Source organism: Pinus tabuliformis, chromosome X (genome assembly GCF_031772625.1).
Source record: "Pinus tabuliformis cultivar Carrire ecotype Pingquan chromosome X, CPIR1, whole genome shotgun sequence".
NCBI lineage: Eukaryota > Viridiplantae > Streptophyta > Pinopsida > Pinales > Pinaceae > Pinus > Pinus tabuliformis.
Genome location: NC_142308.1, coordinates 372379697 through 372400558, shown reverse-complemented (window position 1 = coordinate 372400558; position 20862 = coordinate 372379697). Strand labels below are relative to the sequence as shown.

Below are 20862 nucleotides of genomic sequence, written 5' to 3'. Positions count from 1 at the left end.
AGCTAATAATAGGGAAGCCCACACTTGGGTATATCAGGTGTAGGAGTGAGAAATCGTGGTACATGAGGTGCCCCGGCCTTGATTTTTCCACCCTTCTTTATATGCCTTTTGCCTTTTCATGATTGTTCTTTGATTAACTGCTCAGGGCTCAAGGGGTTAGAGCATGATGTATATGATATAGCAATGAATTCCCCCCTTTAAGGTTGGTCAATTCATCGCCCACCAAGGGTTGGGGAAATCATGGGTTCCTATATGATGAGGGAGGTTCATGGAACCTGTTGGAACCAGAGTGATGGCCATCATGATGGGGTAGAGCTCCATGTAATGGCTTTCCCCACGTGCTAAATGTTGTCCCGACCATCTTTTTCATTTTGTGATACTTTTCCTATTGAATGTGACCATATTTGCTTTCAACTTTCATTTTATCTGCATCAACCTTTCGGGCTTCATTCCAGGCCATAACCCAAGGTGTGGGCAAGGGGAACCCTATGTCGACCCGATGGAGGAATGTGGACCCAGGTGGGAGAAATGATGGATGGGGTAATAATGAATGGAAAGGGGTTATTATGAGCGGATAAGGGGGCGAGACCACGCAACCAAAATTGTGGTTTCCCATGAAATATTATCCTTGAAACCAAGTGGTCAATAAAAGACATCACACAGGACAAGAATCAAGGTTAAGTCCTAAAATAGGTCTAGGGGACAGAAGCACAGACCTAGCTCATTCTTTCCGTCGAATCCCCCCATTAATCTGTGCCCAAGAGTGTCCATGAAAAGCAAACTACAAAACTCAATTTCAAACTGACAAGGCATAACTTTAGCTTCGGGAGGCCCACCTTCAAACATACGATCATGGCAGATGGGCGAGGGACCACATGGCTGGCTTAGGTGGCGAAGAAATGGCACAATGAGCTAGTTGATGGCTGCAAGGGGTTGTTGGCTGCGGGTTGAGGATCATCTTGGAGATAGATTTTCTCCTAGGGATGTTACCCACAAAATGGTGGGTAACAGGGCGCATACTCAAAGTTCCCTTAAAGGTTTGAACTTTCCAGCAAAACAATTTTGTATATTATAAAGGAGAAAGATTTCAAGATAAATTTAGCAATATTATCATGGCACAAGTAGAAACCCTACTACACAAATATTATATCCAAAATATAAATAAAATGCATTTAACTCACAAAATTTTCGAAAAGAAACACTTCAATCAATCCCAGCAAAACATCTCCAAGCAAAAATCATCTCCAAGAGAACTCACACCATGAAAAGATCACATTTCAGCCCAAAATATAGACAACTAATCCAGGTGGATGTTGGTGGCCACCAACCTATCCCCCTTGGACCCCCACAACTGTCTCTTTCAGTTTTCCAGTTTCGTTAATTGTAGCATAGTTTACTATTTTTAGCAGTCTTTCAAGTCCTGAACTTCCGGAGCCGTTTTGAGGCCCTAAACGACGTTTTTTGGGAAAATTGGGAGCAACATGTGTCCATGGACCGATGTTGCTCATACCAGAGTTGTAGTCCTCGGATAGATCTTTCTAACGAGGTATTGTGCGCGTCAAACAGAGATTGTATGCCAAAGTTACGACCCCGGGAAGTTGATGTACCAATTTACCCAAAATAGGGCCCATAGTTTGGCGCTTCATCTCCTAGGGTTAGGTTTTTGGATGTATAGGGTTTTCCATTGTTTCTCAACAATAAATAGGCCTTCGAGCCTCATTGTAAGGCAGTTCAGAGGCATGTAGCCGCCACATCTCTTTTCAAAGATAAGCTACCATCGCCCTAGCTGGTTTATTTCCATTTCTGTTTGTAAGCATATTTCAATATTTTACATTAATGAAATGAAGTATTATTTCTGCTGCATCTCTGTATTTATGGTTATTTTTGTAATTTGTTGCGTTCCCGTCTAAATCTGGATCAACAACAGACTAATTCACACTCTTTTTCCAGAGACAAGTGAAGAATGTGTGATGATCAAAAGTGAAATAAGACTTCCTCTATTTATATGAGGACTAACTTGCCTTGCTTCCACCAATTTTAGATGCAAATCCCTAAAACAAGTTTGCCAAAGTGTTCCACAAGTGTGAGGTCACAAGTCGACCTCAATATAGCTCAAAAACATAACAATAAATGCTAAAATATCCCACGTGTGGGAAATGTCCTCCACTAGGACTACATTCTCCATAAATGCTCAATATGCAACAAGCAAGTGACAAATGGATCATGAGTGTTCCATACTCAAAGTGCAATGGGCATGCCTCCAAAGTTCCTCCATCATCACCAATGTGACCTATGTCACCCTTCTACAAGCAAAAGGAGTGAAGCACCATCATGCTCAAGCATTGGGATCTAAAAGTGATGTGCATGCCCTCGCATGTCATCTCAAAGATAACCAATCATCATCCAGGGGTCTTGAACAAGCAACTCCCATCAAACAGTGTCAATGCCAACCTAGGGGCATCCTGGGTTCATTTGGGCACATCATCAATAAGTCCAACACCAAGTCATCAATGGCTCAATATTTCACCATCTGGCGATACTCATGAGAGTCAAGTACTATGTGGAATCATCTCATAGCCCAACGCTCATCTCTGGAGGGAAACACTACATCATCAAGGGCAGAACTGCTCTTTGTATGAGGAACAATGACCTCTAGAGTGTTGTCAAATGGAATGAAGACAGCCTTGCAAGGGGACTCTATGGTTGTGATAACACCACCTGACAAAAAGTTAAAACCTCTCACGATCAAGTGAAATCAATAATCATTAGGGACAATAACCATTAATGTATCATAGTGGACCATACCTAATGTTAGGGGCACAAAGCTACTTCACACAAAACTCACCTTCAAATGTCTAACTAAATCAAAACATGTAAACAAGTCACCTCACTTATATTAGGGATAGTTAGATCAACAACCCTATTAGGTGTTTCCAACCCCCAAGGTTAGTGACATGTCCCATCTTCGCCCATTAATCCATAAGTGTATGTGATAAAGATGGTTGCAGAGTGGGAAAGACTTCAGGGCAAGTGCCATAGCCATGTAAACCAACTAATGAGTGTCCAACATCCTGAGTGTATATATGTAAGGAGGGAGCAATCGTGGAGGTACGAGTTACCCCTTTCCTCATGCTGCTTTTTCCAACCCTCTGGTGCACCTTTTACTTTTTATGATTTGTCATTATTTCGTGCATAGCTTACGAGCCCAAGCTTTCTTTTGAGATTTTCCATTACCCCTTTAGGATGAAGCACTTTATCTCTCATCGAAGTCGAGACATACAAGAGTTCCTTTCTTTAGATGAAGCATTGAATGCTTGAAGAACTAGGTGACGGCTAATGAGGGGAACAAAGATTATGCTAGGCTTTTGCCCACGTGCTAAATAATGTCCCAACCTAAGTCACCGGATTCGTCCTAAACCCCCTATGAATCCCGAATCCGGCGAATCCGACACGATTCGGTCCGGATTCGTGTCCAAATCACAGGACACGTCGTGTCCCTTTCAGACACGTCGTGTCCGAGGGCGTGTCGCGATTTTCAGGGGCGTGTCGCGATTTTAGGACATGTGTCTGGTTTCCAGGACTCTCTAAGCTCAGTGCGGGGAAGAAAAGGGCGTGTTTGCTCATTAATATTTTCATTTGGCAAGTGATTTGTGCTGTTGCAGCAAGGAGTAGAGCATTTTGGCAGCTTCATGATCAAGTCTAGGCCCTAGTATTGATATGCTATTCATGGTAATGTTAAATTCTTAAAGTAAAAGTGACATTCTCCTTAATCTTCATTTTCATCCTTTTACTTAAATTTTTAACATTACCATGAAATGACTCAGGATGTTTGAGAGTGGTTCCGGCCTCATTGGATTTCATATGGAGAAAGTAGAATTTTAGATTTCATTCAAAATCCAGCAGACTTATCAGTTTTTCAGGATTTTAGGATTGGGGGATTGTAATGTTTCCATTGAATTTTGTCATGTATTAGGGTATGGAACTCGTATTTAATCAAGAGCACCAAACCAAGAGCTTCTGAATATGTCGCTCCCGCTCTCGTTTTAGCTCCCGCTCCCCGCTTTCGCTCCCGCTCCCAAGTAACATTGTTCCTAATGATATGGATCTGGACACCACTGTTGAGTTGGCATTGGCCAACATGGATCTCAATGATCCAATGCTAGAGCCTATTAGATTTGATGACTTAGAGGGGTCAACCTCCATACCAACAGATGTAGAGGCGACTATGGATACAGGGGAGGAGGAGGTTGCAAAGGAGAGCAGTGGGGACCATGATGATGGGGACAGTGACCATTGACGCTGATTTTGATGCTGATAGATGCCTTGAGGCTTTATACCTGTAGTTGTTTTATATTTTCTATTTCTATTTGCCATTGGCATTGCACCAACACTACCTATGTAACACATTTTGATTTGATGACTTAATGAGAAAACTACAATTGTCAGTGTGTTTATCTTACTATCTTGTAGTTGTAAGTTGTCTTTCAGTTATGAATTATGAATCATGATTTAAATTTTTAATAGATTTATCATTTATGTGACCAGTACCACTGACATTTATTTGAATTTTGTATGTACTCTGCATGCTAATAGCTATATATGAAGATCTATGTTTGAAATCAATAAATTTGTATCATTAATTAAAATTTGTGTAAGAAATATGATAATATCTAATTTTTAATATATATATATATAGATATATATATATATATTTTTAATAAAATAATATATAACGTGTCCTGTTCCGGGGGGTCCGCGTGTCCGAATCCGACACCACGAATCTCGAATCCTACGTGTCCCGAATCCCCGTGTCAGGTGACTTAGGTCCCAACCATATTTTGCATTTAACATTTGCTTTCATTGTGGATTTCTATCCTTTTATCTTTCTTTTAGTTGCATCAACTACTGGGGCCAAGTTTTTGGGCCCAAACTCAAGGATGTGCATGAAGAGTGTCAATCCCAATGACTACCAGCTTAAAGAATGCAGAGGGATAACAAGGAAAGATGGAAAGTGGTAAGTATGGATTGCCTTCAACACGCTACATCAATCAGTGCTTCCCCAGCAGTGCCCTTCCTAAAACCCTAATGACTCATAGGAGGGTCCCACTAGACTAGAGTCAATGATTAACCTCCCATGAAAATTAAGGGAACAAGAATACAATTGAGATTGGTCAATTATCAAGTTTTTACCTGTGATCTATATTAGTATGCCCATAACAATAAGTGAAAGCACATGATTGCAAAGATGGTTAAATTACCTGCCAATAGATGATGACCTAAGTAGAAGCTTTTCACATACTCAAGGGCAAACCTTACACTAAAGGACAAGGACAAGATTGACACAAAGGGCAAATGTGCCCATGAAACATGTCTCTAAAATAAAAAGATACTAAAAATAAATGATAAATGCAAATAACATTTATGGCCTAGACTAAAGTGCTCATTAAGATTTCTATACCTTTCCAGTTGCCCAGCTCTATTATCAAAGCTGTATAAGTTGTCTCTAGACACTAATTCGATTTGAAATTCAATTAGATATCACCGATCAGTGTTTTATTTTTGCTATTTAATTTGTATCATCTAATAATATGCTACCAAGAATTCTGATGTTTCTCAAGACCCCTCAGGCAACCTCACAGGAACCTTTAGTATATCTGCTCTAACTTTGAATAACAGGTAAAAATTAACATGTGCAACTTACACTAATTTCTCAACCAAAGACCCAACTGGAAACTAACTGAACAATCCAACTAAGATTCCAACAGAGCAACAACGACCTCTATCCATTGATGGCTCATTAAATGATAAGAAGCCACTACTGTTGCAATCCTTGTTTCCGCATCAAGAACCATAAATAAGATGGGTCACCAAAATCCATGTCATAATCAACAGTAAAATCTACAAACTTAATCCCTTCACTGTCACAAAAGCAGGAAACAATGTTGGTGGAAGCTACAAGGGCAAGACTCCTCAGACAAACTCACAGGGACCTTTAGTATATCTACTCTTAACTTGATTACAATGTAAAAATTAACATGCACAACTTAAAATAATTTCTAAAATAAAGAACCAATTGGAAACTGATTAAGCAATCCAACTAGGATTCCAACACAGAGAAGCAAAGACCTCTATCCATTGATGGTTCATTAAATGATAAGAAGCTACTACTGTTGCAATCCTCCTTTGTGTATTAAGAATAATATGGGACAGAAAAATCCATGTCATAATCAACAGTACAATCTACAAACTAATTCCTTCGCAGTCACAAAAGCAGGAAACAATGTTGATGGAAACTACGAGGAAGTAGAGACGTAAATAACATTTTTCAGATTGCTTTATACTATACCTCCTATGCTCTTGGCAGCATCTTTAAGGCTTCCAGTAAAATATTGCTGAAGAATATGTAAACTTATATTCTTCTCTGTTGTACCGCGCCTCCTTTCTAGTTTCTTCTTTGAGGTGTATTCCTGCACAATAAAGAGTAAATTTCACAATGAAATCTTCACATCCTCAACATTTTCTTTCGTTTTTGTTTTTGTTAGTATCTTGCCAAGCATTAGATATACCATATTTCATTTCCCCCTTTAAAGAAGACCAACATGCCACTAAAGGCCATGGTAAGGCAGACAAAATGGCTTAAACTAAGAGAGAAATCTCCGCCCAAAGTGTTTTCTCAAAAGAGAGGGGATCAAAGCACACAGATTTAACTCACGCCCTGTCAATAGAAAATGATATAAAGAATGGTTTTGGTGAAGAAGTATACTTGAAGAATAAATGATCAGTGCCAAAAAAGTACTAAGCTTTTCTACTCCACACATTGTTACCACTCATGATGAATGAAGACTAGTACTAGTACTGGAGCTTTTTCAGCAGGTTGCTTGAGGATGAGTTGTTTCGGAGGCCTTGGTTGCAGCTTTTGATGTCTATTCCTTCATCGGAGATCACCCTTTGAGGCATTGCTGCATATTTTGAGGCAGGTTGACACATGTGGCAGATTTCCACCTTTTAGAGCTCTTATTGGCATATTTTCAAATACATTTGTTTACTGATAATGCATCTCACACACCTCGATGCACAGTGAATATTTGGAGGCATTGCCACATGATGTAGAGAGATACTGGAAAAATTGAGGAACACCCTACGTTTTCACATCCCATTTATCATAGATTGCACATATTATGGATAGCTCCATCCATTGCACATATTTCAAGGGCATGCCATCTTAGAGACTGTTTTGGAGGATGGATTGTCATAAATACTATGGAACCAAGGCCAAAGAACACTTTGGAGCAAGTACCCTAGCTTTATCTGAGACATCAACATTATTTTAGCATTCCGAGAAGAAATAACTACATTCCTTGGAGAGTGCCCTCTTTGACATCATCTTTATCATTATATTTTTTTGGAGATGGTTTATATGTGGTCTTCATGATGAGCGCTCCAAGGAAATTGGTGGCTAGTGGCGTGTGGATTCACAATCTTGGAAAATATTTTGAGGCTGTCCCATCCTTGAAGGGATTCTTATAACAACCAATGGAACATTCCTTGAAAACTTATCCATGAGATCCACATTATGAGGAGTATGTTAGTTTGACAAGTGCTCTACCCAAGAGGCTTCCAACATCCATCATCTATTAAAGAAAGGCTTCGTCAAAAGGTTGTACATGGAGGATTTGTTGTATGCAGTATGAGGTTGTCTCACCCTTTAAACGCACTTCTCAAGCATGATATCTTTGAGGGGTTGTTACAAAATTGTGGCCCATTGTCTTGCACATTTATCTAGGAGATCCTCCTTTCAAGGGGAATGTTGGCACATATTGAGGAGCATCTTAGATTTGAGAAGCCTTTATGGCATCAATTCATCACTTCATGTAAAGATAAGTCCTTGTCTTCAAGAGCACACCACTAAGGATGCTTCAATGTCCATGGTATGAGAAGGGAAACTTGACCAAAGGAGAAAAATGCCCCATTTTGAGCAGCACCCGCTTCTCTTGGTGGTTGATATTGTTATTATGTAAACATCCTGGTTAGTGTTCCAAAGAGAATGGAAGCAAGTGGCACCAAGAACCTTCATACTTGGTCAAAGGACATATTCTAATGAAGCATTTGGCCTAGGAGGTTAACAAGTGGCATGAAGACCCACTCAAACACTTGATTTTGCATTTTTCATTATTTGTTGAGGAGCACCCTCCTAGAAGAGACGTGTGCATGTAATTTAATATTGTTCCAAGAGGGAAAACTGGATCTAGAATTCAATTCATATTATTTTAATGGAGGAGAGATTGAGCTACACACTATATAAAGAGTAGATCTCTCATTTGTTTACCATGGTTGGATTTGTGAGGAGATCCCCTGCAAGCCTAGTCTAACATCTTTTAGGACGAAGAAGTCAAGGGGAACAAGCATATGTGAAGTTTTCATCTTTCTATTCTATTTTTCATGGAAGAATAGGTTTACACAAGGGTAGCCATATTATTTGCTGCGAGGAATAATCTATGTTACAGGTCAGTTCTGTATAATGAGAAAAGATTGAGGTAGAGGTTGTAAACCCTACCTATTCCTTAATCTAACCATAAATGTTTGGATATTTTTTGTTGTAATTTCAGATTCGTTGTGGCACATGTTAATGTCTCAGTTGATCTTATGGGATTGTAACTGAAGATGTAATGTGTTGTTGGGCTCTTTAAGAGGTTGTCATGCTTTGTTCTCTTTGTTTATGATTTCATGTAAGGGCACCCTCATCCAGGGATTTGTTGATAGAATGTGTTGCTTTCATGTTATGGCACCCTCAAGTTACAATAAAATATCTTGCACTGTACTTCTTTCAAAGTTAGTGGGAGATAGATGTGTGATTAAGTGCTTCGAGCCTTTGTACTTATTGTCAAAAATTTCAAAATGATATGCTTTTAAATCTAGCATTCATATTCTGCACTTTTGATAGGAGTTCAAATTTCCAGTTTCCTAACAGTAAGAGTTTTAATAAAGAGTACAAATTTACATAGCATGTTCTGAAATTCAACATGGCATCGGAACACGTTTTCTGAAATCTTTGAATAATCCTTGTACTGCGAAGGATTTCAAATGGATGTGATGCTCTAACTTCGGTTATTGAAGTTGATACGTTCCTAAAATAAGTGCATGAACCTGCGAGAGGTTTATGGCTAAGATGCCCCTTATATTCCAGTGATTGGAGTGTTGTTTATGTCGAAGAGAGGCAATCTGCACATGCTATAGTTTGCCAGTCTGATTTGTTTCAGTTGATTTATTTGGTTCAGATGTGTTCAAGGACTCGCAGATATGACTTGTCTTAGAGAGGGCACTTCCAACTTGACACCTCTGAAATGCAAACTGCAGATGCTACTAGATCAACACGTTGCTATCAAGATGAAGATGAAGGTGGAGGACTAGGAGTTGGTGCCTGTTGAAATATGTAACTAGGTTGGGTATTCATAATGACATATGTAATCATGATTTTATGTATTTGATGTAAAGAGAAAAAGAAATTTATTATTGTCATTCTTGAGGCATGGGTTTCATGCTCAAGGTAAATTTATTTATAGTTCAAGCACCCATTGAGTGCTTCTAGGGCTTGTCATTGAGTCAACAAGTCAATTGAGTCATTGTCATGTATGGAAGACCCTTTTGGGCATATTGTATCATGTCAAGAAAATTATTGTAAGTCATAAAATGTGTCAAAAACCGCCCAAGACCTTGTCAAACAAGAAGCACCAAGTCGACCTTCAAGATAGAACAAGTCAGCCTTCAAGATAGAACAAGTCAGCCTACAAGGTGACAAGTCAGACTCATGAAAGGGCTACTCGACCTGCTAGAGAGACTAGATATAAGAGAGCTCGACCTCATTTGGAAAGGCATCCAATAAAGCAGCAACAAGTTCGATCAAGGAAGATAAGAAGACAAGAAAGAAGCCTCAACACCTAACAAAGAGAAGAAGAGAGAAATCGAAGTTTTGGATCTGATTTTATGTTATATCTCTCACATGTGCGAGGAGCTAGGGCATCATCTTACTGCAGCAAGATCAAATTGAAAATCTGCTAAGTGAAGCCGAGTTTGGGTATAAAGAGAATCTACTTTGGAAGCCAAAGTCTTAACGAGAAGAAATCAAGTCGAGTGAAGTAAAGAAGGACTCAAATCTTCCCTAAAGACAACCACACGTGTGAAATTACAGTAACTACTGGGGGCCGAAAATTGTAGGTCAAAGAAGTCGAAGTTGTTGGGGAAGTTGTTGGGGTCAAAGTTGTTGTTGTAAGTTGTGGAAGAGAAGAATGCTTGACTTGGTCTTCGAGGGGTCTTTGTCAAGGGTCATAGGTCTTGGACTTCGTCATTTGAAGTTCTATAAGAAGAGAAGAGTTCTTGTGGGTTTTCCTCTCAAGAGGAGAGGTTTTGGCCCTGGCTGACAACCTACATTTTATGTTTCCTTGTCTCATTGATCTTCATTGTTTGGTAGTTGTTTGATGATAGAGAGCACTAATACTAATTAAATAAAAAAAGAAGCAAATCAGGTTAAGTAAAAATACATCACAATCAGTTATCAAAGTCAGAGAAATCACCTATTCTAGCTGCCCCTTGACTTCTCAACAGTGCCCATAGCATTAAATGAGATCTCATCATGTTGGGACCCCTTTGTTGGTGTTGTTTGTGCTCATGAGAAGCTTCCCAATTTTGAAAAGTTTTTCGATGTGTTACCGCCTAAACGAGCATCCAAGTGGAAAGTCCTACCATGGATGCTACCCTGTGGTAATGGATGGGAATTGTACCATTGTCAAATCAGCAACAATTTTCCCTTCATTTCTAGCCAGTTCTTAATGGCCAAGGGGCGTGTCTTAATCTATTATAAAGAGATTTTGAGTAAATCTCAGTTATTGATTAAGCAATGAGAGAAACGATTATGTCAATAATATGAATCTCACAAGATATATGGCAGTGTAAGTTCAGGATTCCAAAAATAAATGATTCAATGCTTTAAGATAAAGAGCATTAATCACAATCATCCACTTAGATATGTTATAAGTATAACTTAAAAGCAAGTGGATTAATATGCCAAATCCAATTTATAAAGTATGCAAGAATGAGAACATTAAGATAAAGAGCATAAACCACAATCATCCACTTAAATATGTTACGAGTTAAAAGCTAATGGATTAATATGCCAAGTCTGATTTATAAAGTATGCAAGAATGAGAACTCAGGTTGCAATAGCTTAATTAACATCCCAAAATAATAACCACCTAGGAGTAGCTAGGAAAGAAATAACTCTAAGCTAAATGGAACCACAAGAAATGAAATAGTTTAGCAACAAATGACCTTATATGACATGCATTCAAGTGAAAATCAATTGTGTGCTTAGTTGAAGGCAAGTATAGATTTAAACTTGGGCCATCCTTCAGCTTCAAATCCGTTTTATGAGTGATTTATCGCAGAACTCCAGATTTCAAATTTGATAAAAATCAATGCAAGAAGATGAACTATCAACCTTAGAGAAAGATGTCTTGGATTGTGAGTTAGAGTTTCAAGATGTACAATAAAATAATAATCCAAATTGCATTTGAATTAAGTCCACAACAAGTAAACCAATGTAAAATAACAACTTGATTTACAAGTTAAAATACCCCCTAGGTACATGAAGATTAACTTAGAAATTACCAAGAAATTCTTATGAGATATGCAAGTAACAATGTTCCACCTAGGTTCTAGGATGGGGAAACGCGGGAGCGAGGATACGCACAAGGGGGGTATATATAAGCAACCCCAAAATTTAGTGAAATTTCGGGGAAACGGGGGGACATCAGAGTCATAAAAATTATAAAATTATTAAAAAATTTAATATATAAAAATTAAAAATAAAATCCCAACAATATGTCAATAACTAAACTAGTAAATAGTAAATCTTAACAATTATGAAATGTGCATCTAAATATGATCATCATTTTGTATTAGACTATTATGAATGAGAATTATCATTTGACATTTCTACAATCATCAATCTAAATCTAAAAGCAAATTACTAAATTGAATCCATCATTTGACATTATGCAATCAGTCAATTTAAGTGCTATTGTTTAAAACTGGTGACCAAACAGTAGCATGAAATTTAAAAAATATATATACTTACACAAAAATTATAATACGACCACAATATACCACAGATTTAAAAAACAAAAAATACAAACACAAAAACGAGGTGGCTCCAAGTCACAAAATGAAAACCACAATTCCAAATGACAAATAATTTGCATGGCTCCAAATGTATCAGGCCCTCGTTGATGGTAAATCCGAATTGCAACAACTTGTTGATGGAAAATGTCGAGCGGCAGCAATAGGAAAATCTCGAGCGGCAAGGTAAAATGTCAAATGCCGGCAGAGGGAAAAAGTCAAATGGAAAGGTAAAATCATAGGGTTAATGAGAAATGTTTTAAAGTTTTCATTTTTCATTTTTTTTAATAAGCGAAAAAATTTGGAGGGATACCTAGGCGTCCCTCTTGCGTCCCCCCATCCCCCCAACAAGAGAGATGTGTTTTGTCACCAAAAAAACGTCCCCTCCAAGTTTTTCCAAAAAAGGGGATGTGGGGAAACGTTTCCCCGTGTCAAGAGCATGGGGGAGCGAGGAAGCGCATCCCCCACCTGAACATTGGCAAGTAACAATAACTTAAAGATGATTGTAGGTTTTCCTTGAAATTTTGCCACTACTATGATGAACAATCTGAAACTGACTTACATTCACTAAGACAAAAAGATAAGAAGCAGTGATGCAATGCAATGCAATGCTATAGGAGTAATATATGCGGACCAACGAGCATACCATCATCATTCACAAAAATATAAGCCACTATAATTATAGATGTGATGTTTCTGTGAAATGAGTGAGCCAGAATTACGCATATAAATCAAGCGATATTGAATCATAGCATATGTGCCTTGCTAAACATAGAGCTATATGTGAGCAAGTGAAGTTACTGAAACGAGTATACCACAGAATCTTGTGCAAACATAGAGTCATCAATACAGACCAAACCTTTTGATTAAGATTTCCACATAGCTATGAATGCCCAGAAAGATCACGGAGAAATAGATTCTTCTAAAAGCCAACTAAGATGTGATCTTCAAGCCTCCCTGAACGAACCTCAACCTCTTAACCCATGTTGGAAATCGGGAGACTTTATCGTTTAATTTAGATTTCCTTATCCATAGTAATTGCTTGTGAATTTAGTTGGCTTCTTATTAAATTTCTATTATAATTCTTTCATCAAACAATTACCATAACATGAACATGAAGATCACAGAAACAAAAGAACACAAGATATAGGCTCCAAGTCAAGGCAAAACCCCTTCAAGGGGAGCACCCAAAAAAATCTCTTCTTATAGAATTAGATCAAAATTGAAACATCCAAGACCCATGACCACAAAAAACTTCCACCTCTAGATGCCAAGCCAAACCTTCCTTCTCTCCAGCAGATCCATCAACAAGAGATCCGCAACAAGATATATATCAAGACAGAACTTCATCTTTCATACTTTGGTTCTCCTCATCATCTTTGTCCTTTTTGTGATATTTCAGATCAAACCTATCCAAGTGTGTGTCCAAATGAGATCCATCTTCCCTCTATTTATATAGTCTAGAGGGGTGTAATAGACATGTCCATTGGGGCAAGGCCAACTTGGCAACTAGAGGGGTTTTTGACCCAAAATTATATATTTGAAATTTTTTTTTCTTTTTACAATAAGTCCAAATAGGACTTTGACTCTTTGACTCAAAAACCTAGAAGCATGAAGAACATGCTTATCTAGAAAAATAATAATAATAATTTTTCTTTTTCTTTTATTTTGCTTTTTATATAAAATACATAATGGTACAAATTATGAAGACCGAACTTAGTTACATTCTCCAGCATACCTCTAGTAGCTCACTTCCAACCTTGAATTTGCAGCCTCAAATTGTCTGCTTCTCCTAGTATTTCGACCTGTTTCCTCATTGCCAAACTCGAGCTAGAATCACCAAAAATTGCAAACCAAAGTCACCTTGAAACACGAGCCTGAGATCCCTAAAATCTCGCCACGAAATTTGTGTTGTCCCTGTTACATATCTCGGGTTTAGTGTTGACTACTCTCTGATAGGAACTTGGGCCTTGGTGGTGATTTCTCTTGCAGCTGGGACTTATTTCTCGTTTAGCAAATCTTGCTCTCACAGCGTCCTCCTCTTTTATCTTCTCTTCTCTTCCACAAAATGCACATGTAGAATGAGCATCTCTATTTCCTTTTTCCTTTTTTAGTTCTCATTAAGATGAAAGAACCCTAAACCTTTTGATCAAGGGCTGAGATCAGATCTCAACTCTCTAATTCAACAGTGGAGATCTTTTCCTCATTTGACCCCTTTTTCATGTGTTCGCCCTCATTAATGAGTCTCCCTAGTCACTTTATAACTTTAAGTTGTACCTTGTACTTTTTCACATACAGTCACTTTAAAAACATAAAGTGACTTTCATAACATAAAGTACATAGTACTAAAGTACCTCATAAAGTGACTTTTGGGTCACATGAATTTAGTAACTCATATATTCACCTACTAAAAAGGTGTTTTAATGTGGTTTCCTAGGAAAAAAGGTTAAAGCACTACGAAACACCTCCTTGGTACCTTTTATCAACAGAACAATATATATATATATAGAAGAGCTTCAATAATTGGCACCAAATCGCCTCAAAAGGTAAATATCAACCAAATTTGCATTCTCAATAGAGAACTACAACTTGAAGCCAACTGGATGGTTTAAGTAATCATATTAACATGAGTTAAAAGTTGTGAATAGTTAATCCATTGTATTGCTTTATCCGCCAAAGTAAAACAGTGTTATCCAGCATTCTTGTGATTGAATCCCACTCCCACCTCCATTGCCTGTGTTCTGGACGGTGGTTATGGGGAAGAGCGGAAAGTTGCACAAAGGGGAACCCAAAGGACTCGACATTCTCGAGGCATATCCAGAGGTTCGAGAGCAGTTTCGGGAGGCTAGATGGGATGAATTTTTCTTTCGATGTACAGGTTACCATGATGGGGTTGCTAGGGCTTTCGCTGAAGGATTTGATGACCAAGGGTTTACTTTCGAAGGGTTTTTTTTCCCTGTCACGGAGGAGGTGGTTGCCAAAGCTACAGGCCTCCCTGTGGACAGAGAACAGTGGTTTAAAAGCCACATTTTGGCTGGAATTGATGTGCCATTTTTCTCCTAGCTCTTGTAGTTGATCTCTTATTTGAGATACCCTCATAAGGTATGAGGCTACCCTTCTTCCTTTGATATTATCATGTATAGTTCAGTCCTTAACGATATAATTTCTCCTACAGTGCTTACAGAGAACAATTCTACCAGCTTTTCATAGATCTCTTTCGATGTCTTCAACTTTGCTACATAAGGGATGAGAGAATCCTTGATTGACTCAATAAGGATTCTTTGAGCCCTTATTTCTCCTTTCATGTACTTTGATAGTGCTTGACATTGATCTTGAGAAGGTTTCGAGATTGATCCCGTGACATATTCACTAACTTCATTTTCTATGAGGATCAAATCTATTCTCTTCTTCCATGCAAGGTAATTCGATGACCCAACAAGTTTGTTGTTCTCCTTGCAGAAAGAAGTCATTGTAGATTGAGACATAAAATATAGAATACTTACTTGTCAAGCGAAGATGCTCCTTTGATGATGATATCTTGAACTTGATGCCTTGACAATTGAAGATTCCTCCTTGATGATGAATACTTGATGATCTTCTTCAAGGATGTTTGAGATGTGATATTTCTTCAATGTGAGGGAGATAACTTTGATTCCTTTGATGATGATGAAGTGCTTCTTCTTGCTTCCTTTGGTTGATGATTGTAGAATGTGTAAGCTTCCCAAGAATGCTTCAAGTGTAGAGTCCTTCTTGAGTGAAGGTAGGGTCCTTGAGGTCTTCCTTTTCTTCCAAGTGTTGTTTCTTCTAGATGATATGATCCTTGATATGTGATAAATAATCCTCCTTAAAGTTTTGATTTCCTTGATGCTCTCCTTGTGCTTGGCCCTTATGTATCCTTCTTCAATGGAGTGATCTTCAAGTTGCCTTTTCTTCTTCTTGTTGTCACCTTAGCTTTGATACCATGTTGAGAAATCAAAGGCAGCTAGATTAGGGTGATTTCTCTTACTTTGATAATTGCTTGTGATTTTCTTTTACTTAACTTCATGTACTTTGTAGTTAGCTTCTTCTTTACTTGATTATTATAGTGTTCTTATCATCAAATAGCTACCAACTATGAAGATCAATAAGACAAGAGGACACAAAATGTATGTTGCTAGCTAGGGCCAAAACCTCTCCTCTTTAGAGGAAAACCCACAAGAATTCTTCTCTTCTTATAGAATCTTCAAATGACAAATTCCAAGACCAAAGACCCAAGACCAAGTCAAACCTCTTCTTGATGAACTTGCTTCTCACAAAGTCAAACTTGCTTCGCAACAGTTGCAACTTCTCCTTCGACCACAATTTTGGACCTGCAATTTCTAACTGTAATTCTCGGCCTTCCTATAGAAACCCTAGCTTGTACATGTGGTTGGAATATGGTAGAATATGTCTCTTTTCTCCTTCGCTTGGGGATCTCCTTTCTCCTTAGCAACTCAGCTTTCAAATCTGATTTTTTGAGCCCGAACTTTGATTGTACCCTTCAGTCTTGCTGCAACAGTAAGATGTCCTAATTTCCTCACACGTGTGAGAAGATGCAGTGCTTCAACACTTCACTTTTTCCTTCCTTTATTTCTCCTATCTTGCTAGCTATTTGGCTTCTTTCCTTGGTGATCAAACTTGCTTCTTGCTTCAGTGAATGAGCTACAAATGAGGTCGAGTATCTTATATATATAGGCTTCCTTGTGGAGTTCAAACAGTCCTAATGAGGCTGACTTGTCACTACCTAGGCCGACTTATCTTATGCAAGCCGACTTGGTCTTGGAGGAGGACATTTGACTCTTTTGACTCTAAATAAATTTCTTTTACATGATACAAAGTGCCCAAATGGGGTCTTTCATATATGGCAATGACTCAATTAACTTCTTTACTCTATGACAAACCCTAGAAGCACTCAATTGGTGTTTGACCTGCAAATAAATTGTCCTTGAGCATGAAACCCATGCTACACAAATAATAATAATAAATTTTCTTTCTTTTTACAATATACAAGGATCAAGAGTACATTTCATATTATGAAGACTGAACGTAGTTACCTATTTCAACAGTTGCAATGTTAAAAATAAAGTTGGTCATTTATTTCCTCTCTGCAATTGTCTATGAAATGTGCGTACCCTAATTTCTTGCATTTAAGAGAAGGTGAAACAGCTTAAAGATAATGGCTTATTGTACCTGACCTTGCAGCTGGCAAATGATGAGAGGCAACGCTACAAGAATGGTAAGGATGATCCTCCTCCTAACATGTGCCTGATCCTGACAGTGGCTTAAATAAATCTTCTTAATGTTTGTTGTCATTGCTTTATGTGCCTCAATGGCAATCCTTTTGAGGACATTCAATTTTTATGTCACATGGCAAAGTGGCTTTCTAAGGACACTTGTTTAAATGTTGTATGGCGAAGTGGCAATATATTTATGACAGATAAAGGTGATTTCGAGAACTTTAATGGATTTAAAACCCTACTTTTTGTAGCTTCTAGTAGCCATCCTCTTGGCCCACCAATTTTTATATAAATGCCTCATATGTACATATCTTGAAACTACTTATAATTAAAGGAAACATGTTTTACACATCGCCCTTAACCCCCCCCCCCCCCACACAAACCCAACAAAAAAAGGAAAAAACTTACTTGTCCAATAATCAAATCTTTTGTCTTTTTCCTCATTCGTCAATATTTTGGACATTCTAGCAAAAGTGTCTAGGTGGTACAAAGTTCACTCATCATAATTTTCGGTGAGTTGTGGGGTGGGTGGTGTATCATTAATACAATAAACATTTAGTTTTTGTTCACCACCAAGGAGACGAACAACTTTAATTTGTCCTTGCACTCAAGCAACTTCAAGGAGGTAATCCAATGCATCCATTGCAATAACAAACAAATAACAACAATTCCTTCCACTGTGTTCTAGTGTTTCAGATGAGGCATCCCCATGCAAATGACACAAACTCAAACCCCAACAGGGGTAGACCCCTAGCATTCGTGTTGGACAATTTTGAAGGGTCCCCGCATTAAAGTGGAACATGATATTGTGGACAACAAGGTTCACAACTCGCCATTGATAAAAAAAATTGTATTTACTCAAACCTAGGAGCTAGAGGGTGCCCTTGACTTTTAGAAGAGAATGCTAACACAGAATTTGGTTAAGTAATTCAAAAAAAGTGTTCTCACTACTAGCTTTTGGGGTTACTCTAAAAGTGTTTACACCACATTTAGAGGTGCTTCACACGGTGTGGGGTGAATAGTATGTTGATTACCTTGTTTGTGACATAATGAACATACACATTGGAGATCGCTTACACATGGATTGCCATGCCTTCTCTTGATGGTTATATGGCTCACTTCCTTGGGGCAATTGACGTCTAGGTGACTTAGTGGCTTCCTTCGTGGGATGCACACATCAAAAGATTGGTTGTTCATTGTGGATGACAATCCATTTGAAGGAGCGTTGGGCATTTTAGGGGAGAGCCTGAGCCTCAAATGGCATGGAGATGATTAGTTGCTTGCATGGCAGCTTGTACCTGACTTAAGGACAACTGGGTCGAGTAATCATGTAGGTGTAGTGGACTCAAGGGTGCACATGGCTTAGGAGGTAGCTTTGCAACATTAGAGGCCTTTGGAGAAGCGTTGGACCTTTCTTAAGGAAGGTTTAGCCTTGGACCCTTGTTTGTTGGACAAGCATGCCTTAAGAGCTTGACATGTGTCACTTTAAGTTCGAATTCTTCATTTGTGGGCCTATCTAGTCATTAGTTAGGTTGCTTGTAGTGGACTAGGTCCACTTGTTATTGTTGGCCTCCCTCAACTTTCATATAAATAAAGGAAGGAGAGAGCTTTTTCATCATTTGAGGTGCAATGGACTCAAAGGTGTGATAGCCTAGGAGGTAGCTTTGGAGCATTAGAGGCCTTTGGAGAAAGAGCATTAGACCTTTCTTAAGGAGCGTTCAGCCTTGGACCCTTGCTTTTTGGACATGCATGCCTTGGAAATTAACAAGTGCCACTTTGAGTTGGATCTCTTCATATGTGACACTATATAGTTATTAGTTAGGTTGCTTGTGGCAGATGACAGTGTTTTCATTACTTGATCATTGTTTACCCATGTAATCACATACTTTTGCTAGAGATGTTAGAGCTAGAGTGAACTAGTCTCTTTGTACTCTTCTTTATTTGTATTTGTTGTCTTTGTCCTGAGCACTAGGGTTCTTGAGGGAATTAAAGGGAGGGCTAAGGTTAATGGTTTGTCCTAACAAAACAAAGAAGGCTAAGGTTTAGGATAACCCTTAAAGGAGCAAAGGGAGCGCTTGATCTAGTAGTTCTTATGAAGGGAAGAATAGGATTTTTGCATCTGTAAACCCTAGTACTACTCAAAGTGCTTGATGTCGAGAAGATAGGAGACTAACATGTACACTTGTGGGATGCAAGTGTCGGTGTCAAGGAGGGTCACCAACGTGTATGCTAGCTTGTTGAAGATCCTTGGTCAAGCAACCAAGTTTAGTTGGGAATAATTCCTAGCTAAGACTTCGTGGCTAGGGTTTGTTGTTTTGGTGGATGCCCTGGCTAGGGTTTGGAGAACTTGACTTGTATCAGCTTGTATTGAGCTATTGCTATGTACATACTTCATCTTCTATATGTATGTGTATATATATATATATATGAAGTGCTCCAGCTGTCCAAACTTTAAACTTTCAGATTTGAATTTCAGTTTAGGTTATCATCGTGATTGAGTAGATTCTATCACTAGTTATGCATGATGATTTGACATAACATTGAGCTAAATTTGTTTAGTGATTTAACACATATATAGAAGTATTTGTTGTTGAACGTTAATAATTCAAATTCAGCCCCAAGGCTAGAATCTTACAGGAAATAGATCTGGGAACCACAATGCTGAGGTGAAATTGAAATTTCTGAATTTGCATTAATTGTCATTTCTGAGAAATTTTTACTTGGTATCAAAGCATTTCAAATATTTCCACAATCACAACTCAAGTCTATTGAGGAAGAGCTCCCTTTGCCCAATATTCCTTTCCCACTAAGTTCTTTCACAAGTCAAAACAAGATTGCCCAAGGTGAGACAGCCTTTTAAAAGCCCAGTTGATTCAATTAAAATAATTCTTTGTAGGAATTTACAGGGTAAGTTCCTCAGACAGAACACCAAAGGACACCGCTCACAAACAGATCACAGATCAATACACCAGTATTTTGACGTGGTTAAAACCCTCAAAGAGGGAAACAGTCCACGGCCTGAGCCAACGCGGCCACTTCAGGGAATTTATTAATAAAAGAATGAAAATTTACATATGCTTCTCTCATAGACGGATTACCCTACAAATGACCCTCCATGCTCTTTAAATAGAGATCATGGACCAATCGGGTGTTAAGCCACGGATCAAGTGTTAGTAATACCGAGGAGAGAATGAACCGTCGGATCACTACATATCGTGATCGTCGGATTGTAAGTTACAAAATGTACATAGTAAAGAAACACACTTTACCTAACTCTATACTAGACCAAGTTGTACTTAACTATTTCCTATGTGTCGGAATATCCTAACATCCCCCCTTAAGAACAACTTGGGATAGGATTGAAGGATTTACAAATATGACACAATAGGAGAAGGAAGGGGGCACTAGAGCCTATCCCCCCTTAGTGACAACTTCC

The 20862-nt window shown here is 38.4% G+C and overlaps 1 protein-coding gene across 3 annotated transcripts in view; it reads right to left on the bottom strand.

Annotated features, from left to right (window-relative positions):
- LOC149140053 (protein NLP9-like) overlaps positions 1–20862 on the bottom strand; it is a 127777-nt gene that overhangs the window by 59736 nt on the left and 47179 nt on the right. For all 3 annotated transcript variants that reach the window (XM_089453189.1, XM_089453188.1, XM_089453191.1), the window contains one exon: positions 6347–6467. In XM_089453189.1, coding sequence (XP_089309315.1) covers positions 6347–6467 — 121 coding nt within the window. The remainder of the gene's footprint in view (positions 1–6346; positions 6468–20862) is intronic.